Source organism: Urocampus carinirostris, chromosome 7 (assembly GCF_059441175.1).
Source record: "Urocampus carinirostris isolate Australia breed hairy pipefish chromosome 7, RoL_Ucar_1.0, whole genome shotgun sequence".
Lineage (NCBI taxonomy): Eukaryota > Metazoa > Chordata > Actinopteri > Syngnathiformes > Syngnathidae > Urocampus > Urocampus carinirostris.
The window spans coordinates 36,077,695-36,097,109 of record NC_142355.1 but is presented as its reverse complement, the minus strand read 5'-3'; the positions used below and the strand labels follow the sequence as shown (position 1 = coordinate 36,097,109).

At 44.5% G+C, this 19,415-nt stretch overlaps 1 protein-coding gene and 1 long non-coding RNA gene across 2 annotated transcripts; one reads left to right on the top strand and one right to left on the bottom strand.

The window, feature by feature from the left end:
• Nucleotides 1-1,894: 1,894 nt before the first annotated feature.
• Nucleotides 1,895-4,202, bottom strand: LOC148363165 (uncharacterized). The gene is made up of 2 exons (XR_015850962.1): nt 3,991-4,202; nt 1,895-2,204 (listed from the first exon to the last, which is right to left on the bottom strand). It is a non-coding gene; the product is annotated as an uncharacterized LOC148363165 (long non-coding RNA).
• A 4,978-nt stretch (nt 4,203-9,180) lies between these two features.
• On the top strand, nt 9,181-19,175 carry LOC148363164 (fibroblast growth factor receptor substrate 2-like). The gene is made up of 6 exons (XM_088340746.1): nt 9,181-9,654; nt 12,073-12,161; nt 12,921-13,017; nt 13,102-13,288; nt 15,369-15,506; nt 17,980-19,175. The coding sequence occupies exons 3-6, from the start codon at nt 12,949-12,951 to the stop codon at nt 19,038-19,040; spliced, it is 1,455 nt and encodes a 484-aa protein (XP_088196872.1). The 5' UTR covers nt 9,181-9,654; nt 12,073-12,161; nt 12,921-12,948; the 3' UTR covers nt 19,041-19,175.
• Nucleotides 19,176-19,415: the final 240 nt, after the last annotated feature.

The window sequence follows — 19,415 nt, the reverse complement described above, 5'->3', positions numbered from 1 at the left end:
ATCCTCAGTCGGGTTGCAGGCGTGCTGCAGCCCATCCCAGCTATCTCCGGGCAGTGGGCAGGGGACACCCTGAACTGGTAGCCAGCCAGTCGCAGGGCACACAGAGACAGACAACTCGCTCGCTCAGTCACACCTAGGGACAATTTGGACCGGCCAATTAAACTGACGCGCGTGTTTTTGAAATGTGGGAGGAAACCGGAGTGCCCGGAGGAAACCTACGCAAGCACGGGGAGAACATGCAAACTCCTCACAGGAAGGCTGGTAGATGGATTTGAATCCATGACCTCAGGACTGTGCTACGCACGCGCTAACCAATGTGCCGCCGTGCCGCCGGTCATTATACAAGTATAGTCAAATTTGAGGGCTTCTCATTTCCGTGGAGGTCATATAAAATAAAAAGGTAAACATGTGCAAACGGATAAAGTGTGCAGGAGGGCGTGTCCGTGCCCATGTGCGTGAGGGGGGAGCGCGCTTCGCCGAGAGGTCTTCCGGGGTTCCGAAGGTAAGGTCACCTGAAAGCAAACAAATTCACAATTTCTTGCACGGGTTCCACTTTCAAATTCTTTCTAACGTGTCTGTTTCCTGTGCTGACTTGTCACTTCCATGCAGCAGCGCCATCGCCGTGGCCGACTTCGGCCGCTACTACGACAAACTTCAGGCCGACGCCCACTTTCTGCTTTCCGAGCAATTCGAGGTGATCATGCCTTCTTCTTCATCCTACATCTTCTCTGTCACACTTGTATTGACATCGCATGGCCCATAGTCCTCTATAAATCTAACATAAGATGCATTATCAATATGAAAGTGTGAAAAATTGAGTTATTGATTGAAATACAGTATCGCAAGCCAGCAATGCCCTCTGAACTGGGCAGAGAGCAGCCAATGATCTTTTGGGCAGTGTTGGTAACAACAATTCCTCCTTAACAGAAGAGGGTGATAATGCCCTGCAGTATCGCAAGCCAGATCAAAACAACGTTTTTTTTGTTTTTGTCTTTTTGTATTTTTACTTTTTGTTCAGCATTTGATAAATACAATATTGTCATCATCCATCATGGGGAGAAAAACGAGTCCCACCAACGTAAACGCAACAAGAGATTTTTTAATAGATTTATAAAGAGAAAAGGCATTTATGACTGATGTACGGAAAGAGAACTACTCGGATCTTCCGAATTCAAAGACATCAATGTCATGATTACTGATGTGAATCACCTGTGCCCGCTCCTTTTGCGCCAACTGCCTCGGACTCTGATTGGCTCCCTGTACCTATTTAAACCCACTCCTTTCTGTCCCCGTTTATCAGTCCGTCTGCGAATCTCCGTGATACAAGGCAAGCCTTTTTTGACCCTGACTCTCGCCTGTCACTGTTTTGGTCCTGTTTGTCTCCCGCTACGACTTGTTTTGATCTCGACCACGTCTGCTCTCCCGTCCCGAATTACGATCTGGTTTTTTTATCCCGACCACGTCTTCTCTCCTTTCCTGTCTAACGACTCGCTACCGACCCCGACCACGTTTTTGCTCTCCTGTTCCGGCTACTGACTCGTCTTTCCGTTCCCGACACCGCCATCGCTCGCTACAGAAGATCCACTGCCGTGTTCAGATCACAACTCGAGTACGAGAGCGATCACCAGATCAGATAGTGGGTGCACCCCTTCCTCGTTCCTTCAATAAAACTTGTGGTAAACGTTACGCGAATGCGTTGTTTCCGTTCTGGTCCTGACAATCACAGCTGCTTTAACACAGGCTCGACTACGCTTACCTGCTGCATAATGTTAAAACACCAACTGGATCCAAATGAACCAAAGATTAAATAAAAAAGAGTGGATATGTTGGAAAACAAACTAGCTTTAACTGGGGAAACCCTGAAAAGTAGGAGATTATTGAGCCAGGCGACGAGTGTAGTCCACATATCAATTTATTTTAGCCGAATCAAAGAGTTGAACAAATCGGATCTTTCTTCCTTGCCAATTACAATCGTGTGGAGAAAGACGATGAGGTTTCGGGGTCTCCTCATCTTGTAACCCATGCCGATGAAATGTTCACGCTCCATGACTAAGCCTCTGGCTGATTGGGCCACGGTCGTTGATGCAAATTTCCCAACCATGATTTGAAGAATGGGAGGAGGGGTCATAGCTTATCACCCTCCCGAGAGAATGGTACCAGGCACAGACTCCACCACTCCAGTCGCGGTGATAAGTCATTGTTATCTGCACAGAATGGAAGAAAAGGCACATTCCAAGGCAAAGCGCGGTTCACGACACCCTTCTCTCAGAGTTTGCCCTCAAATACTGAAGTCGGATTTTAGAACCAGTATATTTGACTTTACATAAGATAAACAGTGCATAAAATAGTATATAACTTCACAACCAGCTCTAACAGAACAAAACATGGAGATGAGACACCACATGATGTGCCGGAACACTGACCAGCTCTAACTGAACCCAACATGAAAACTTACACGAGGATAGCACACTTTCGACAGTGCCGCGAGGGTGAGACTATGAAACTTAATGTTGAATTAACTGGCTCTAACTGAACAAAACATAAAAGTAAGATAACGCGTGATAAGCTGGAACATTAACTAGCCTTAACTGAACAAAACATGAAAACTACACTTGGATTGAACAATAACGAGAGTGACGATGACAACATAATGTTGTCTGCATCTGAACAAATCATTTGGATGGGGGGTAGTAGAGGAATTTCCCGCACGTGGTTGCGGTTTTCTATTATTTAAGGATGAAAATGGCGAAAGTAAGAAAAGTACAGTCTAAATGCCAACCCAAATCCCCCAAAACAAGAAAAGGAAGAATTTATTCAAGCGCCTAAGAATTTCACATCCTTGCACGCGCAACAAAGGGTGCTTTGCAGAAGCCAGAAAATAACATCAGCTGTCAGGACCAGAACGGAAACAGGACCCACTTGCATAATGTTTTACCACAAGTTTTATTGAAGGAACGAGGAAGGGCTGCGCCCACGATGAAATGATCTGCATTTATATAGCGCTTTTCAAGTCAATGACTTCCCAAAGCGCTTTACATTGTGCTTCACATTTCCCAATAGCGGCCGTGATCTGTGCAGCCATTTAAGGCGCTAACCTGCTTATTGGGGGTATTGGGGGTTCAGTGTCTTACCCAAGGACACTTCGGCATGTTACACGGACAAGCCGGGATTCGAACTGGGATCCCTTAATCCTAAAACGATCGCTCTACCTCCTGAGCTACTGCCGCCCGAGCCAGTGTTTGCCCTCGTTATCGGCTTGTGATCCGAACAAGGAAGTAGGACTTCCGTGGCGAGCGATGGCGGTGTCGGGGACGGAAAAAACAGGTCGGTAGCCGGGACAGGAGAGCAAAAACGTGGTTGGGGTCTGAAGCGAGTCTGAAGCCAGGAGAGAAGAGTAGACATGGTTGGAGACAAAAGAGGTCGAAAGCCGGGACGGGAGAGTAGACGTGGTCAGGATCAAAACGGGCTGAAGCAGGAGACAAACGGGAGCAAGACGGGAGAGGCAGGGGTCAGGGTCAAAAAAGGCTTGCCTTGTATACACGGAAACTCGCAGACGGACTGACAAAAGGGGACAGATAGGAGTGGGTTTAAATAGGGACAGGGAGCCAATCCGAGTCCGAGACAGTTGGCGCCAAAGGAGCGGGCACAGGTGATTACATCAGTAATCATGACATCAGCAAGTGAAATATTTTGAAGTTACGGACACAACCTTGGTTTTTGATTGACATTCTTAGATTTATGGATACAAATTAGAGTTAGGAAATACCTTATTCAAAATGCGCCATCTTCTCTTCCCCCCCCCCCCCCCCCCCCCCCCCCCGAGTTCGTTTTGAGTGGTCTCCTCTTTTCCCCAATTAGAGTTTAAAGGAAGTCGGGCGCTCGCAGCCCACCGACACCGCCCTGCTGCCCGAGAACCGCGGCAAGAACCGTTACAACAATATCCTCCCCTGTAAGGCGGACTTTCTTTATCACCCACGTCGGCACACTCACCACAATAGTCCCCCCTTTTTTTGCAGACGACGCCACCAGAGTGAAATTATTTTACGTGGATGACGACCTATGCTCCGACTACATCAACGCCAGCTACATTCCTGTGAGAAGTGAAAAAAAACATGCGACGTGTGAAACTCTGTGTGCAATAAAGGTTCCCCACATTGTGTTATCAGGGCAACAACTCCCGCCGCGAGTATATCGCCACCCAGGGGCCGCTGCCGGGAACTAAAGACGACTTCTGGAAGATGGCTTGGGAGCAGAACGTGCGCAACGTGGTCATGCTGACGCAATGTGTGGAGAAAGGACGGGTGCGTACGCTAACTCCCGCACAAGACACTTTTTGTTTTTTAATACTTTCATAATTTCTGGTGAAATGATTGAACCGGAGGCCGGAATTTTTTTTAGGACACATTTAGTTTTTAAAAAATCGCCAAGGCAGGAAAAAATGTAAAAGGGAAAACTGGGGTCAAAACTAAAATAACGTGTCAATATTTTTATGGAGGAGGTGACAAAATGGGACACTAGGCATAAATTCAAAACTCCTATTCTTAATTTGTTTTACTTGTTTTCCAAAACGTTTTCGGCAGGAAATGTCAGGTTGCCAGTTCAGAGTGTTCCCTGCCCACTGCTCGAAGATAGCTGGGGTGGGCTCCAGCACCTCTGCGACCCTACTGAGGATAAGTGGTGCAGATAATGGATGGATGGATGGATTCTGCACTGCATAGTGTCAAATAATGTAAACGTCCATCAATCCATTTATCTGCACCGCTTATCCTCAGTAGGGTCGCGGGGGTGCTGGAGCCTATCCCAGCTATCTTCGGGCAGTGGGCAGGGGACACCGTCAACTGGTTGCCAGCCAGTCGCAGGGCACACAGGGACAGAAAACTCACTTTCTTATTCACACCTAGGGACAATTTGGACCGGCCAATTAAGAATGTCTTGCTTTAATGAATGCATTCGATTTCAGTTTTGGTAAAAGGGTTCCACTTCCCCTTTCAAACTAGCGCATTATTGTTTTTTTTTTGTTTCTTCTAATATTCTGCAGACAGTTTGTCTTTGGAACACAATATCATCTAGCGCTTTTTAAAGTCAAAAGGTTGAATTTGTCACGTGTCGCCATCAGGTGAAGTGCGACCGGTACTGGCCCGCGGAACGGGAACCTATCTACTACGGCGACCTGATCGTCCACATGACCTCCGAATCGGTTCTTCCCGAGTGGACCATCCGCGAATTCCGACTCTGCCGCGTAGGCCGCAACACACGCCTGTTTTTTTGTTGTTTTTTTACGATTTTCTTATTCATTCTCATGCATTTCTGCGTTCCAGGAAGACGACCTAAGGGATGTTCGCGTTCTCCGCCACTTCCACTTCACGGTGTGGCCGGATCACGGCGTTCCAGATGGTACACACTCGCTGGTCCACTTTGTGCGCACAGTCCGGGATTTCGTCAACAGGAGTCCGGAAAGCGGGCCCGTGCTGGTGCACTGCAGGTAGCCCGTTATTATATAAAATATACAATAATCATATTGTTAATAATCTTATTACTATTTTTATTATTATTATTATTATCATAAATCATCTACTAGCTAGCACCAGTAGTAGCAAACTAAAGGTTTATAATTGGCATTGGTAGCAAAAAATTAGCATGTCTCCGACACTTACCATACTTACTTACTAAGGCATTCGGCATTCAAGTAAATCTAAACCAGATCGCCTCGATAGCATACCAAATATCAAATGGACCCCGCAAACCCTAATGATGTACTCTTTTAGGTCAGTTATTTTAATGGATTGCAGCATTTTGAAAAGGCCCCTTTCCTTTGGAAATTGCAAAGTACGGGGTTCCTTAAAATTGTGATTTGTGCACCTGTACACACAATAGCTGTTCTTGTCATTTTTGTAAATTGTGACTCTTAAAAACACAACTCAACATGCATGTCTTCCCTCGCTCTATTCAAACTCTTGCTCCCACTTTAGCTGTTTTGGGTCAGCAATATGCGCCCATCCTGTGGTGATCCGGTTACAGTTACTAGTTACTCAATTTAAAATAAAATTAATTGTGTTGTGCCCCAGATTACCGACACCCAAAAGAAGCTCATTACTCTGACAGTAACTTGTCACAAATTACCATTTACACTCACATTGAAGTTGACTCCCTAAAACTGCTTAAAAATAGCCACATAAGAAAGGAAATGGAAGAAAACGTGTACACCAACCTGTGGATGTGGCAAATCTTTCATATGTCTTCTCTTGTGCAATCTTGAGAGCATGCAAACTAACACAGCCGACACACTCTATATCCGTTTTGGATTTGTCTTCAAACCACATGAAGACTTCCTTCTCTGTTTCTGCGTAATGTCCTTTTATTGCAACCGGTGAGAATATCTCAATATCAATGGGGAGAAATTCAGCAGCCCTTATACACTGTGCTTCAGATGGCGCCACCTTAACTGTATATAGTTGTACTTTTTACGTACATATAAACAAACCCACACTTTGAAAATGGGATCAGCGTTGTTTTGCTGGTGCATTGAAGGTCGAATGCTACTTCGGGAGCGAAGAAGGACGGTCAAAGAATGGAAAACAGCTGAGTCAGTGGCGCTACCAGGTGGTGGTCATGGGCGGCACACCCTGTAAATTTGTTAGCCACCCCAGTTTGTTAGATTTCATTCCAATGCACAGCCAGGTAAGCTATTGGAACTCAAAATATTGACTGAGAAATTATGAACTATGCACATTAAAGGAGTAGCCGTATCCTTAAGTCTTTCTGATCCCTCTGACCTTACTTCAATAACCTGAAATTATGGCTTTTACTTTGGGTGTGCCACTGTAGGAGAAAATGCAGGTTCGATATCTTTTAAGTCTTCTTACGTGATTTAATAAAGTACACCGGGGCTTGCCATGAGGGGGAGCTCTTTATTTTGTCATCCCAAAGAAACTCAGAGAACTCCAGACATAACAACGCTTTTATAGCTTCAGTTTGAGTACAACCCAAAAGTCCTCAGTAACAACAAGGAAGATGCTGTCGTACCCTTATTAGGACATGTTGTTCGCCTCAGTTTGCTCAGAGAGTCCTTGAAGGCTCCAAGGACCTTCCCGAAATGATGTCAACATTCCATCACACTGTAAGCAAGTCTTTCTACATTTCTTTCTAAATGTATGCAACTCTATTCTACAAATGCAAGTCTATTTTCCACAACACCACCCCAAGATTTTAAGGGGCCCCATCTGGTCACCCTGATCAACGGTGTAACACACCATGTTGTACAACGATTGAGTAATAAAGTTGTATTAATAACGTAACAGTTCCCTTGCAACACGTTACTCCCATCACTGGAGATAACGTAGGCGAAGTTACCTGATTTTTATAACGCGCTTTCAGCGCCGGCGTGGGTCGAACCGGTACCTTTGTGGCGCTGGATCGCCTCCTGCAGCAGTTAGACACGTCAGACACGCTCGACGTGTACGCGTGCGTGCGCCAGTTGCGCCTGCACCGCGCACACATGCTGCAGACGGAGGTAAGTGACGTTTTGGTCATCGGATGTCTTTGGCGTCCTCTAGTGGTGATGAGCCGCGTGTGCTTGCAGCGCCAGTACGCCTTCGTGCATCATTGCGTGGCAGATGTCCTGAGGGCCAGGAGCGCCCTGGTCTTGGAAAACTGGAGCCGGACGGGTGAGGGAGAGTGAGCGAGGGTGTGTGGGAGAGAGAGAGAGGGTGAGTCAGTAATTGAGCAACGGAGGATTTATGTGAGAGTGAGTCATGTAATTAGAACGAAATAATCGTGTGCTTTGAGATGATGGAGGTTGTGTTTTCTCATGTGTCCTCAGACGCCGTCAGATCGTAACGTGCCATCGAAACGACAAGTCTGAATGGGGAAATCCAAAAACGATGAACTCGTTTGATGTGAATTTCAATTTTGGTGCTAACGATTTATTTGTTAAAGATGCACCGCCATCATAGTCATGTACATTAAACCCCGGGATACGGCGTCCCTGTCTTCCGACGTTTTCTCATTACCAACGTAGAGTAAGATGTTTTTCTCTACTACTCTTTATGGCGAATCACATGCTTCGTAAAGAGTTATCCAGTCGCCAATGCAATAATATCTTTCTTATTTATTTGCCACGGGTGAAACGTCTTGTTGTGATGATAAAGAAAGAAGTGAAAACGTGATAACAATGGAAACTAAAATTGTGATTACGAAGAAATACAATTAAAACACAAGACTCGCTACCTTAGCTAAGTTGCATGACCATAACAAGGCTCCCCCTTTCTTTCGCTCTTTCTATCCATACCTTTTTTTCTTTTTCTCCATTTGTCTCTCTATTCCCTCCCTTTGCAACTCATTCACCCTCTTGCTTACCTTTTCTCTCTTTCTTGCAGTGTCTATCTCTGTCTCTTTCTCTCTCTCGCTCTTTCCTCATCTCTTTCTTTCTCCTATTTGTTTCTGTCTTTTCCATCTGTCTTTTTAGCTCTAACTCTTTTTCACCCTCTTTCTTTCCTTTTTTCTCTCTTTCTTTCTCTCTCGTTCTTTTATTTTCTTTCTCTTTAATCTTCTGGTCTGGCCCATGTGAATGTTTTTTTTCTACTATGTGGCCCTGAGCTATGAGTTTGACGTCCCTGAGCGATGTATTCCTTACTGCATCACAATTCACGGATCCCTAACCGCCTGAGTCGTCCAGGCACCAATGAGGACGCAACTCTGGACAGCTTTCTTCACTGTTTACGGTCCCTGGCAAATTTGGCACCCGTCCATTCCTACGTTGTTTTCAGTCTGATCGATAGGACCTTTACTACATACTACTTTGTTATTTTAATGCTTTTATCTGGGGTACCGGGGTTCAGAAGGCATTCGCTAAACACCATAGGTTTCTATCCCTCGCTATATGGTAATATCCATTCATGACCCCCACCTCAGAACAGATTCATGCCGTATCCAGGGGTGGGGGTTTACTGTACCATGCATGAAGTTGTATTTATTCTATTTTATTAATCCTGTAATAACTAAATGTGTCGTTTCATTTCTATCATCAAGAGTTGAATTATTTTGTCCTTTAACTATTTTAAAATGAAAAATATATTTTCCATGGACTCGAAAAAAAAACAAGGCGTCTTTCTTTCGTCTTCTTTGACAAGTGGGCAGAGCGCTAAACTGGCGCACGCGCAGTGAGTTTTTTGACGAGTAAATCGCTGGGCTGCCTGGCAGTAAGCTGACTCATGATTAGCTGCTTGGATCGTAAGTGCTCCCTTATTGGCTGATTCCGCTTCGTCTGAAAGTCTGGGGTGAAGTTGAAGCTAGCTAGCTTGCTAAGCTAACGACGGCGGACGAGAGGCCAGCAAACTTTGTCTTTTTTTCCCCTTTTTTTTTTTCTTCTTTTTACTTTTCTCACCTAACACCCCCGCGTCTTTCCCTGGACGGCGTCAACATCTCGCACGGTCGGCTTTTAGGCGCCGACGCGCGCTGGCGTTTTTCAGTGACTTTTTGGTGCTCTTCGGACGAGTTTGGAACAAGTTACGCGAGTTGTTTGGAAGATGCTCGTTGGAATGCTAATGATAATCACGCTAAGCTAACTGGCGCTAATGTTAGCGCCAAGCGTCGGTCAGATCTGCCCAGCGGGACGCCGCGCGAGGATTGTGGCCGCCTCCGAATGGGCGTCGTGAGGTGAGTTATTTTTTTCGTTATATGTTTTGCGTCTCTTTTCTGTTTTCGTACGAGCTCGGCTACGTTAACCTAGCTTAGCTACGCTAGCTAAGCGAGCAAAATGGCATCACAACACAAACTTGCGGACGAGTCAAATTAAATAAGATTCATGCTGTCGCATGTTGAGTTTTTATTCTGACGTTTGTTCTTCTTGCTGGTTAATAAAACTAACATCTGCTTTTTATTTCGCGATTTTTATCTAATTATTGACGTAAACTTAATAAAAAACAGTCCACCCTCGTCTTTCGCGGATATTACGTTCCCACAAGAACCAATGAAAAGCTAAATCCTTGAAATTGAAAACTTCATTGTTTGTAGTCAAGTCAAGTCAAATTTATTTATATAGCCCTTAATCACAAAAATGTCTCAAAGGACTGCACAGGATTACAGTTACAAAATTACACAATTACCTGATCTTAAATCAGCATGCGGGCAAGGAAAACTCAAAAACCTCAGTGTGAGGAGAAAAGAGAAACCTTGAGAAAGGACCTCACATGTGGTAATCCCCCTTCCAGGATTGACCAGGGTGAATTACAATTAGCATTACTGTACACATAATAGTAAACATAAGGTAAGATGTTGAAAATGTCCGGAAAGTGCATGACATCAACGACGCCCCCAGCCTGCAAACCAGTCCAGAAAGTCTATGACGGCCACGACGCTGCCTCCCGTCTCTGCCAGCCGGTAAATGCAGGGGTTGACATGCTGCAGGTCAGACGCCGGTCCGCTGACCCATCCCAAATCATCCTTCTTCGTATCAGCCAGGCAGGCGTCGGAAAAAGACAGGACATTAAATACAATATCAGGTATACTAATCACAGATTAAACGGTTTAAATCAAAAAAGGGCAATAAAACACACAAAATCACAATTAATTCTCGACTTAATTAAATCATGATGGAGCAAAAACCTTACATAAATGAATTTCCAAATTCTGAAACGTACTAAATGAGAGAAAATAGGACATGTTGTTTACAATTCTGTCATTGGCATATTTTAATTATGACATATATTGGAGATGAGATTATGTAAACAACATGTGACAGGTGAGTCATTGGCATATTCTAATTATGACAGATATTTATTTGATAAATCATGACTGGTTTCAAAAAGGAGAAGGGGGGGAAATAAAGGATAACACCGAGAACGATAGCATATGAATAAGTTATATTTAATGTTAATAAAAGCTGTGTTATTGCAACATCCATTGCAGCCTGGTCATCGTGTAAGGGTTTCTTAATTTTCCTCTAATTATTCTAATTATTTTCAAAGATAAATGTATTTTGAAGACACTCTGTCTCGTCTTTGATTTCCTGAGGTCTGACATCATGTAAAGCACACCACTATCCTAGTAAACCAGTCACCTTATTGGTTTACATGGTAACTAGTCGAAAAGGCTTTGAGTGTTTTATGCCAAGTTTTGGTAGTTTTTGTGGAGAATGGCTCGGTGTTGCGTCGCAGATGGATGCAGCAATGGTACAACAAATAGGCGAGTATCCAAAATGGGGAGAACTGGCAAAATAACATAGAGCTAACAGGGGCTGAAACAGCCGGAACACGACAGGCTATCGGGCAAAAAACGTGAGGCTGGCTGATCGAAAACATGCAGTAAGAAGCCAGAATAACTGCGAGCCAGCAACAAAATACGACCACGCTAACAAACATGAACCCAGCTGGGAGAAAAAACAATGAGCACGGCATACTGGTGGGCTAGCCGACTGCTAACAGGGCTAACCTAGACCAAACAAAACTGGAAGCTTTAGTGAGTCCCCATGCTCACTGTCAAAAAAATGAACGCACGCTGTACACAGCGACAGGTAAATTTGCCCTTTGATGATCAACTAGGGCAAAACCGACAGAAGTCCCCCAGCGACACAGTAAGCAAAGTTCCAATTTCTCCAGCCATAAATGAGCTTTATGCGTTTGCTGATTACTACGTTTGTTTTGCTTTTGGATGTCATCCGGTGACTTCTCGGGATAAGAGTTCAAACTATCAACTCTTAAGATTTATTTCTCGAGACCCATGGCGCGTGGAAGGTTTTGGAACATATCTGCATGATTTTGGGGAGGACGACACGTTCTGTGCCACTTGACCAACCCCACAAGTGCTCAGGCCCCCTACGTGAGGAAACAATAGGGGACCCCAAAATAGAAAGTAAAATAAACTAACAGTAAAGTTAGAAATAAAAAACAATCAATCAAAAGCCATATTAAAAGGCGTTTTTCTCTTTAAACAAAATAAACACATTAATGCATTTGTAATAATGAGTTTGCATTTACAATAAAGTATTTGATCCATAGTTTATGGTATCTATTTGCATTTTGCATGATTATTGTTACTGAATGCTGATTGATTCAACTGTTTCTATTTTATGTGTAGTTGATTGGAACTTTCTCATTCTCATCATCTGCCAATGCAATGACTCGCTAGCAGATGGTTGCGCCGCTAATCATGGAGGACGACCTGAGGTGAGTCGGGAAGGGCTGCATGTCTGACTTGAGGATGATTTTCAGGGAAGAAGGAGACGGCGACTTAGAAATGCAACTGACTTTAAAAATACCACTTTTGAAGATTATCATGCCCTAGAAGACTTTTTTTGCCTTATTCGTCTCCTTATTTTTAAATATAGACCTAATTGTCAATTTACCTGTGGCTAATCCTACCCTCCAATTTCGATGAGCCAATCACAGTGTACGTAGAAAACCCACTGCACATTTGGACATTCTGAGTTCCCCTCATTGCTAAAAATACACTAGTTCGTCAGGATTTATTTTTTTTTGTATCACTGATTTGCCAAAAGCTATATGAAGCACACAAGATTCTAAACTCAATTAGGAAAAGGGCATTGTTGGAGGTAGTTCAGCCAATAGCAAATTAGCATTTTCATGATGCTGTGACGCAGTGCAAACCTGTAGCAGACCATCATCTTACAGTATATGGCGTTGGCCTATAGCAACATCATACATAACTTGACATTCAAACGAACCCAGCCATGTTTAAATTTTAAGTAAGTTACTGGGCACTTACTGTTTATGTTGTATAGCAGAAGAGAGGCCCCCAAAACGTCTCAATTCAAACCATGAAGCAAAAAAATCTAATGGTCTTCTGTATCCTGGTATTTTGTGATTTCACAAAGACCGCATAAGTTGATCTTACAGAGGCCGGCGATCAGCTCATTCTTCATGATCATTGACATTCGCCCCTTTCCTCTTGTTTTTTTTCTGCAGACTAGGCAAGCAGGTGCAGTGAAGCATCATGGGTAGTAGCTGTTCAAGCTGTCCAGAGAAAGAGTTGATTGCAGACAATCATCAAAGTAAATTCAAGGTGTGTCCCCTTCACGTTATGTCTGCACTTGCGCGCAAATTTGGCCACTCGAGGCGTAAATCTAATGCTAAGTACTCCTGGTAGGTGATCAACGTGGACGACGATGGGAACGAGCTTGGTGCCGGCGTGATGGAGCTGACGGACGGCGAGCTGGTCCTGCACACGCATCGCCGTGACGATGTTAGGTGGCCCTATTTGTGCCTGCGGCGATACGGCTACGATTCCAACCTCTTCTCCTTCGAAAGCGGGCGCCGCTGTCAGACCGGTCAAGGTTTGTAAAAGGATACGTGCCTCTAAACCAGACACTACATTGACATTCGGAATAGAATAGATTTATCAATGTGCAAAAACGTTCACAGTGACATCTCATTATCTCATCTCATTAGCTGCACTGCTTATCCTCAGTAGGTTCGCGGGGCCCATCCCAGCAGTCATCGGGCAGCGGGCATGGGACACCCTGAACTGGTTGCCAGCCAATCGCAGGGCACACAGGGACAGACAACTCGCCCGCTCATTCACACCTAGGGACAATTTGGACCAGCCAATCCACCTGAAATGCATGTCTTTGGAATGTGGGAGGAAACCCACGCAAGCACGGGGAGAACAAACAAACTCCGCACAGGAAGTCCGGTAGCTGGATTTGAACCCACACAGGAGGTTCCCAAGACCTTAGCCGTACACGCGCTAACCACTGCGCCGCCATGCTGCGCTTCACAGTGACACATAGTTACAAAATATTTAACTTATCCACACAGAACTATTTATCTTATATGAATATATTGCTTGAATTGTTCTTGTATGTTATTTAGTGCCTCTGATGGTAAGTTTATAGTTGGGTAGACATTCAAAATGAGGAAAGAAGACTTAAATTATTTTTAACTTGCAAGGAGAACAGGATAAGACTGCACCAAAACATTCAAAAAATTCCAATCTGTTCTTAAGGTCCTTCTATGAACCCTCTTTTTATTCAATCTACTAGGTTACAAAAACAGATCTGCCTTAAAGCATGAGCAAATCAGAGAAGAGCAAAATGATTGACCAATAGTGACAGGGATGTAAACAATGCATAATGGTCAAAATAACGAACAGTAAGCGATAATGAATGAATGAATGAATGACCGAATTAAAACTTTGTTTCGAACATTATCAAATAAAAACAGGACAAAAACAATGACTCAACAACAAAAATAAGGTTAACATAACATGTTCGAAAAGGGGTAGTAAGAAGCAGACACTTATTTTTCCTACCCCTTCATCTTTCCTATTAATTACATTATAGATGGTTCGTCCTTTGTGTCTAAACATAACACAATCTCACGGATTTACATATTACATAGGTCAGATATCAATAATTATGATAATAACAATAGTCAGATATTTTATACACTAATCATCATAGTACCCATCTATTAACGTTAGAATGCTACGAGTCACTAAATATCATTGTGACACCAATGATAATAACAACAATAGCAATAATAACAGTTATGATATACTAATAGTAACAATAACAACAAAGTTAACTATAGTTGTAAACGCAGTATTTCCAATCTTTCGTATCACTCATACCCCATTTTCTTCATCTCTGTATTCCGCCAGTAATGTTTTTTTTTTTTGTATTTAAATTTGAACAAGTGAATGTTTGGACATTGTTTGATCTCGTCTTGTAGATTGTTCCAAAGTTTGACTCCGCACACAAACACATATACTTTTCCTGGTGGTTCTCACATTTGGGATTTTGAATTTACTACAGCCCCTTAAGTTATAATTTCCCTCTTTCTGAATGAATCATTTTTTGATGTTTTCTGGCACTATGTTTTTGTTGACCTTAAATAGCAGTTGTTACGTGAAAACTTTTATTAAATCATCCACTTTTTATAATTTGGACTGCAGGAATAAACTAGGAGTATGATCCCGATATCCTACCATGTGTATGGTTTCAATTGTATGTTTTTTTACTCAATTTAACACACAACAATGGTGTCCTATGCATGCATCTTTGCAGGTGTTCAATAGTAAAAAGGAGAACTGCATTATCTATTGTAAACAAGCAAATAAAACTTGATAAGTGGTGAAAAAGATAATTAAAACAAAACAAACATCATCAATTTGAATAATAATCGAAAATACATTAACTATCATAGAAAAGTGCAATTTTTTCACAACTAGTCAATGGAGAAATTTGGTCACAAAGATCTGGTCCCTTGCTTCCTCTGTAGTTTGTATTGTGGTTTGTAGCACTTCTTTTTATTTGTACGACACATCAGAATCTCTTAGTCAAATATAACACGGTGTTCTCTTAATAACCATTGTAATGCACTCTTGTCATTTTTTGTGTTGTGTGCAACCAGGCATCTTTGCGTTTAAGTGCACACGTGCAGAGGAAATCTTTAACATGCTGCAGGAAATCATGCACAGTCACAGCATCAGTGTGGTGGAGGAAGCCGTGCTGGACGCCGGCCACCAGGGGGCTGTGCTCTCGCCTGCAGGTACCAACTCAATTCAAGTGTCGCGTGATCGAGGTGTTTAACGCGCACCCAAAAATCTGGACGGTATAACATTTTCTTTTTCACTTTTTCTGCCCAAACCAAGTACCGTATTTTCCGCACTATAGGGCGCACCCCCAAAAAATAGTTTTTGGTCCTATATCTTCCATAGATAAGGCGCACCGGATTATAAGGCGCTACAATGGGAACGTCGACAAAACAGTCAGATGATTCAGTCCAACTGATTACCCCCTTAACATTCCCAAAGCTTGCAAAGAAGCAAATACGTGTCGCAGACACGTGCGGATGCGGTGTCCGTACGATGTCACTCAAATGCATCATTTCAAATATCATTCGGAAGGTTAAAGTCTTGGGATTCAAGAAATGCCAACCATTCCTTAGTTTCTATTTTCTTTTTCGCTCGCAACTTTACTCTGCATATGACAATAAACACTTGGAATTGAGTTTAATTCACTCAACTCATCACAGCAACATCAAGATCGTTCTAAAACAAGATACCGGGAAAATATAAAGCCGCATAGCTCACCTAAGTTCTCACGTTCAATAATGATACACAATCATGGTCTTCTTACAACCGTCAGTGTAGTAAATCCAGGAGAGTAAAATGTTTACAAATACAGACTAATGAAACATGTTTCTTTATGGCGTAGTTTAGCAAGCTTGCTATTCAGTCATCTATTTCGGCCAATTGCAGGGTTTGTTTTTGCCCTCTAGCCTATCCGAGGCTCAGAATAACTTCAGCCAATAGCGATCGATTTAACGGATGATTGACACATCTTTTTCGGCCAATTGCAGGGTTTGTTTCGGCCCTCTAGCCTATCCGAGGCACCGGATAACTTTAGCCAATAGCGATCGATTCAAATGATGATTGACACATTGGTTAGCCAATGAAACGCCAGTATATAAATCCCAGCATACACTGCGGACTACTCCACGTTCGGGGGAAAATCGAGTCGGCGGCTGTTGCGTAAGTTGCGAGACCTTGCGATTTAATATTGAGCCATTTATAAGGCGCACTGTATTATAAGGCGCATGGTCAGCGTTTGAAAAAAATTAAGACTTTTAAGTGCGCCTTATAGTGCGGAAAATACGCTACGTTGAGGCAAAATGGCATGGTGTTAGAGGAAGTGTGATACGGCCAAATGTGCCGCGTTTGTGTGCACACCTGAAGCCGTTAACAGCCGTGGCCGACCGATTGCGCTGTTTTCAGCTCACCCCCGGGTCGCTTAGGTCCTGTGGTTTTATAATTGATCATAGCGCGGTTATCCACAAAGCATTATTGTCTTATAAACCTCATTGCTACAGTTGAGCACAAATCTGGGATTCCTAATCTCATAGTAGACGGGCTCGAAGTGTCTAGTCTCACATTTTTGTCTGTAAGGGCAGGACATTAGGCGCAATAGTGGCAATCTTACTTGAATCATTATACGTCTTATTAAATCGACCTCAATAGTGACCACCACAGAATTAGATATCAATTAAAAAGAACAGCACTTATTTACTACTGTGCCGAAAGAATACGCAAATGAGGGCTGCGTTACGTCAAATGTAACCGCTATATTTGACTGCTAGTGTTGTTGTCATCGGTAGTTGCAGAGGTAAAAGACAAAATTCCTTTCGCTTGTCATTGTGAGGATTAGAGGAAACCCTGGTCAGATATGTCACTGTGGTGTTTTGTATCTGGAGCGCATGCGTTTTGCATCCAAGCGTGTCACCCTAACTAGATTATAGCATGCACCAGAACTAACATCGTAACTGCAGAGCCTTGAAAAGTTTTAAAAGGCACTAAAATTATTAGTCTAAAAATAAGTTGCCATTGGCATTAAAACGTCTTATGTCCCGTTTTCGATATTAAGAGAAATGTGAACACATTAGTACGATTTATATTTGTTTGAACAAAATAGATTTAGTAACACTTATCAATCGTCTTTTTTAATAATTCACTGATTTAACTGAACTATCAAAATGGTGATGTGGTTTCAGTTGGGCCTTTCAGAGCAGACCTATGTCTTTGGTCTATCACAATACACATAGAAACTTTGGACTGGTACGTTTGCTTTGGACTATTGGAAAGTGTAAATTTAATGAGAAGGGGCTGTCCGACAAACTTTTTTTACCATGACTAAAAGCTTTGCCAGGTAATGTGTTCAAGGCACGCTGTATTGTGTGCAAGAAATAGTTGTGGGTTGTCTAGTTTGTAACAACTGTTTTTTTTTTGGCAACTTCAATTTGATTTCAAAAATTCAAAAAAAGTCTTGAATTTAACTTCCCTTAAGCTGTAGGAACCCTGTATAGGATAAAAAAAATAGCGCCTTATACCCTTAGTGAATACGGTCGTTTTGTAACAGCTAAAGGGAGCGTGGCCTCACCCGCAAATAGACAACCTTCGTGTTTTACATTAATAATGAATATTAAACGTTGCCATCTAAAAAACACACAAAACAATTTGTTTCAGCCCTGGGCTACTCTGTGCCAACGGTGCCCAACGGCGTGGCACTGGCGCCATCGGCGGCAGGCGAGCTCCCCTCCCGCCCGTCCAGCCGCCACCCATCGGTGGCCAGCTCCCGACTCCCTTCGGTGGGTGAAGAGTCCACGCACCCCCTGCTGGTGGCCGAGGAGAGCGCGGGTCCGCCGCACGCCCTCGCCAGCCCGGTGCCGCCTGACGATGGCTTCCAGGGGCACACGTACGTGAACACGGCGCGCCTGCTGGAGGAGGCGCAGAGCCCGCCGGAGAGCCCCGCCTCTGCGGGGCCGCCCTCACCCGCGCCCCCTCTACCGGAGCCCCGGGTGATGCTGGAACCGCAGGGCGCACGCTTTGTGCTGGGCCCCACGCCGGTGCAGAGACGCCTAAGGGAAGCGGGAGAAACCCGGGGACGTGACGGCGAGCAGAACGATGCTGTGCCGCGCTGCCGCCGGCCGCCGCCGCTTACCCCTGATTTGCAGAACGTCAATAACTCGGCACAACGGCGCACGGCGCTGCTGGACTACGAGAACTTGCCGGCGTTGCCGCCTGTGTGGGAGACACGAAAGCCGAGCTGGGAGGATGAAGAGAGCGGGGCCCGGCTGACCTCGCCCTCTCTTAACGGCTTCAACTCGCACGGTTTGTTGGAAGCCTCGCACAACTACGTCAACACGGAGAACGTGGCGCCGCTGAGCGCCCACCGGCCCGACACGGCCCGGCGCCGGACGGACGGGCCCTCCGTCTTTAACTTTGACTTCCGGCGGGGGCCGAACGCGGGCGAGGCACCCAAGACGCTCAACTACATCGAGGTGGAGACGGACAGCGGCAACCGCGGCGCCTCGGACGGCAGCGACCCGCACACGCCCCGCACGCCTACCTCGCCCCCGCCGCCTGGCACGCCCACGCGGCGCACCGAGCTCTACTCGCTGATCGACATCGAGCGCACGGCCGCCATGTCCAATCTGCAGAAGGCGAGGCCGCGCGACGACGGCACCTCGCGCAAAACCCGCCACAACAGCACCGAGCTGCCCAACAAGAGCGCCGCCGCCTTGTGACGCTTCGCCACGCCTCGGCGCTCGGAACCAATCAGTATTACATTCCATTGGGCTCTCCTCATGCTGCTCTCGCTTCCTGGTACGACGCTTCCTTGGCGGCTTTTTGCGCCCACATTAAAGTACTTTATCTTTGTATTTGGTCTTTGTTTGCTTGTGGCAGGGATGGGGGACATATGTCCTTAAAAAGTTGAATATTTTCCATTAAGTATGTGTTAACAATCCCCAACTGAGTTCAAAGAGCCTTTTTCTTTATTTTTCATTGCACTTATCTGCTTTCATCTTACATTCATCAGACCTGTTCTGGGCGGAACCCATTGAGTTTGAGGAAAGGTGGCTTGGGAAAGAGATATCATGCCCATGCATCATGTGCTTTTT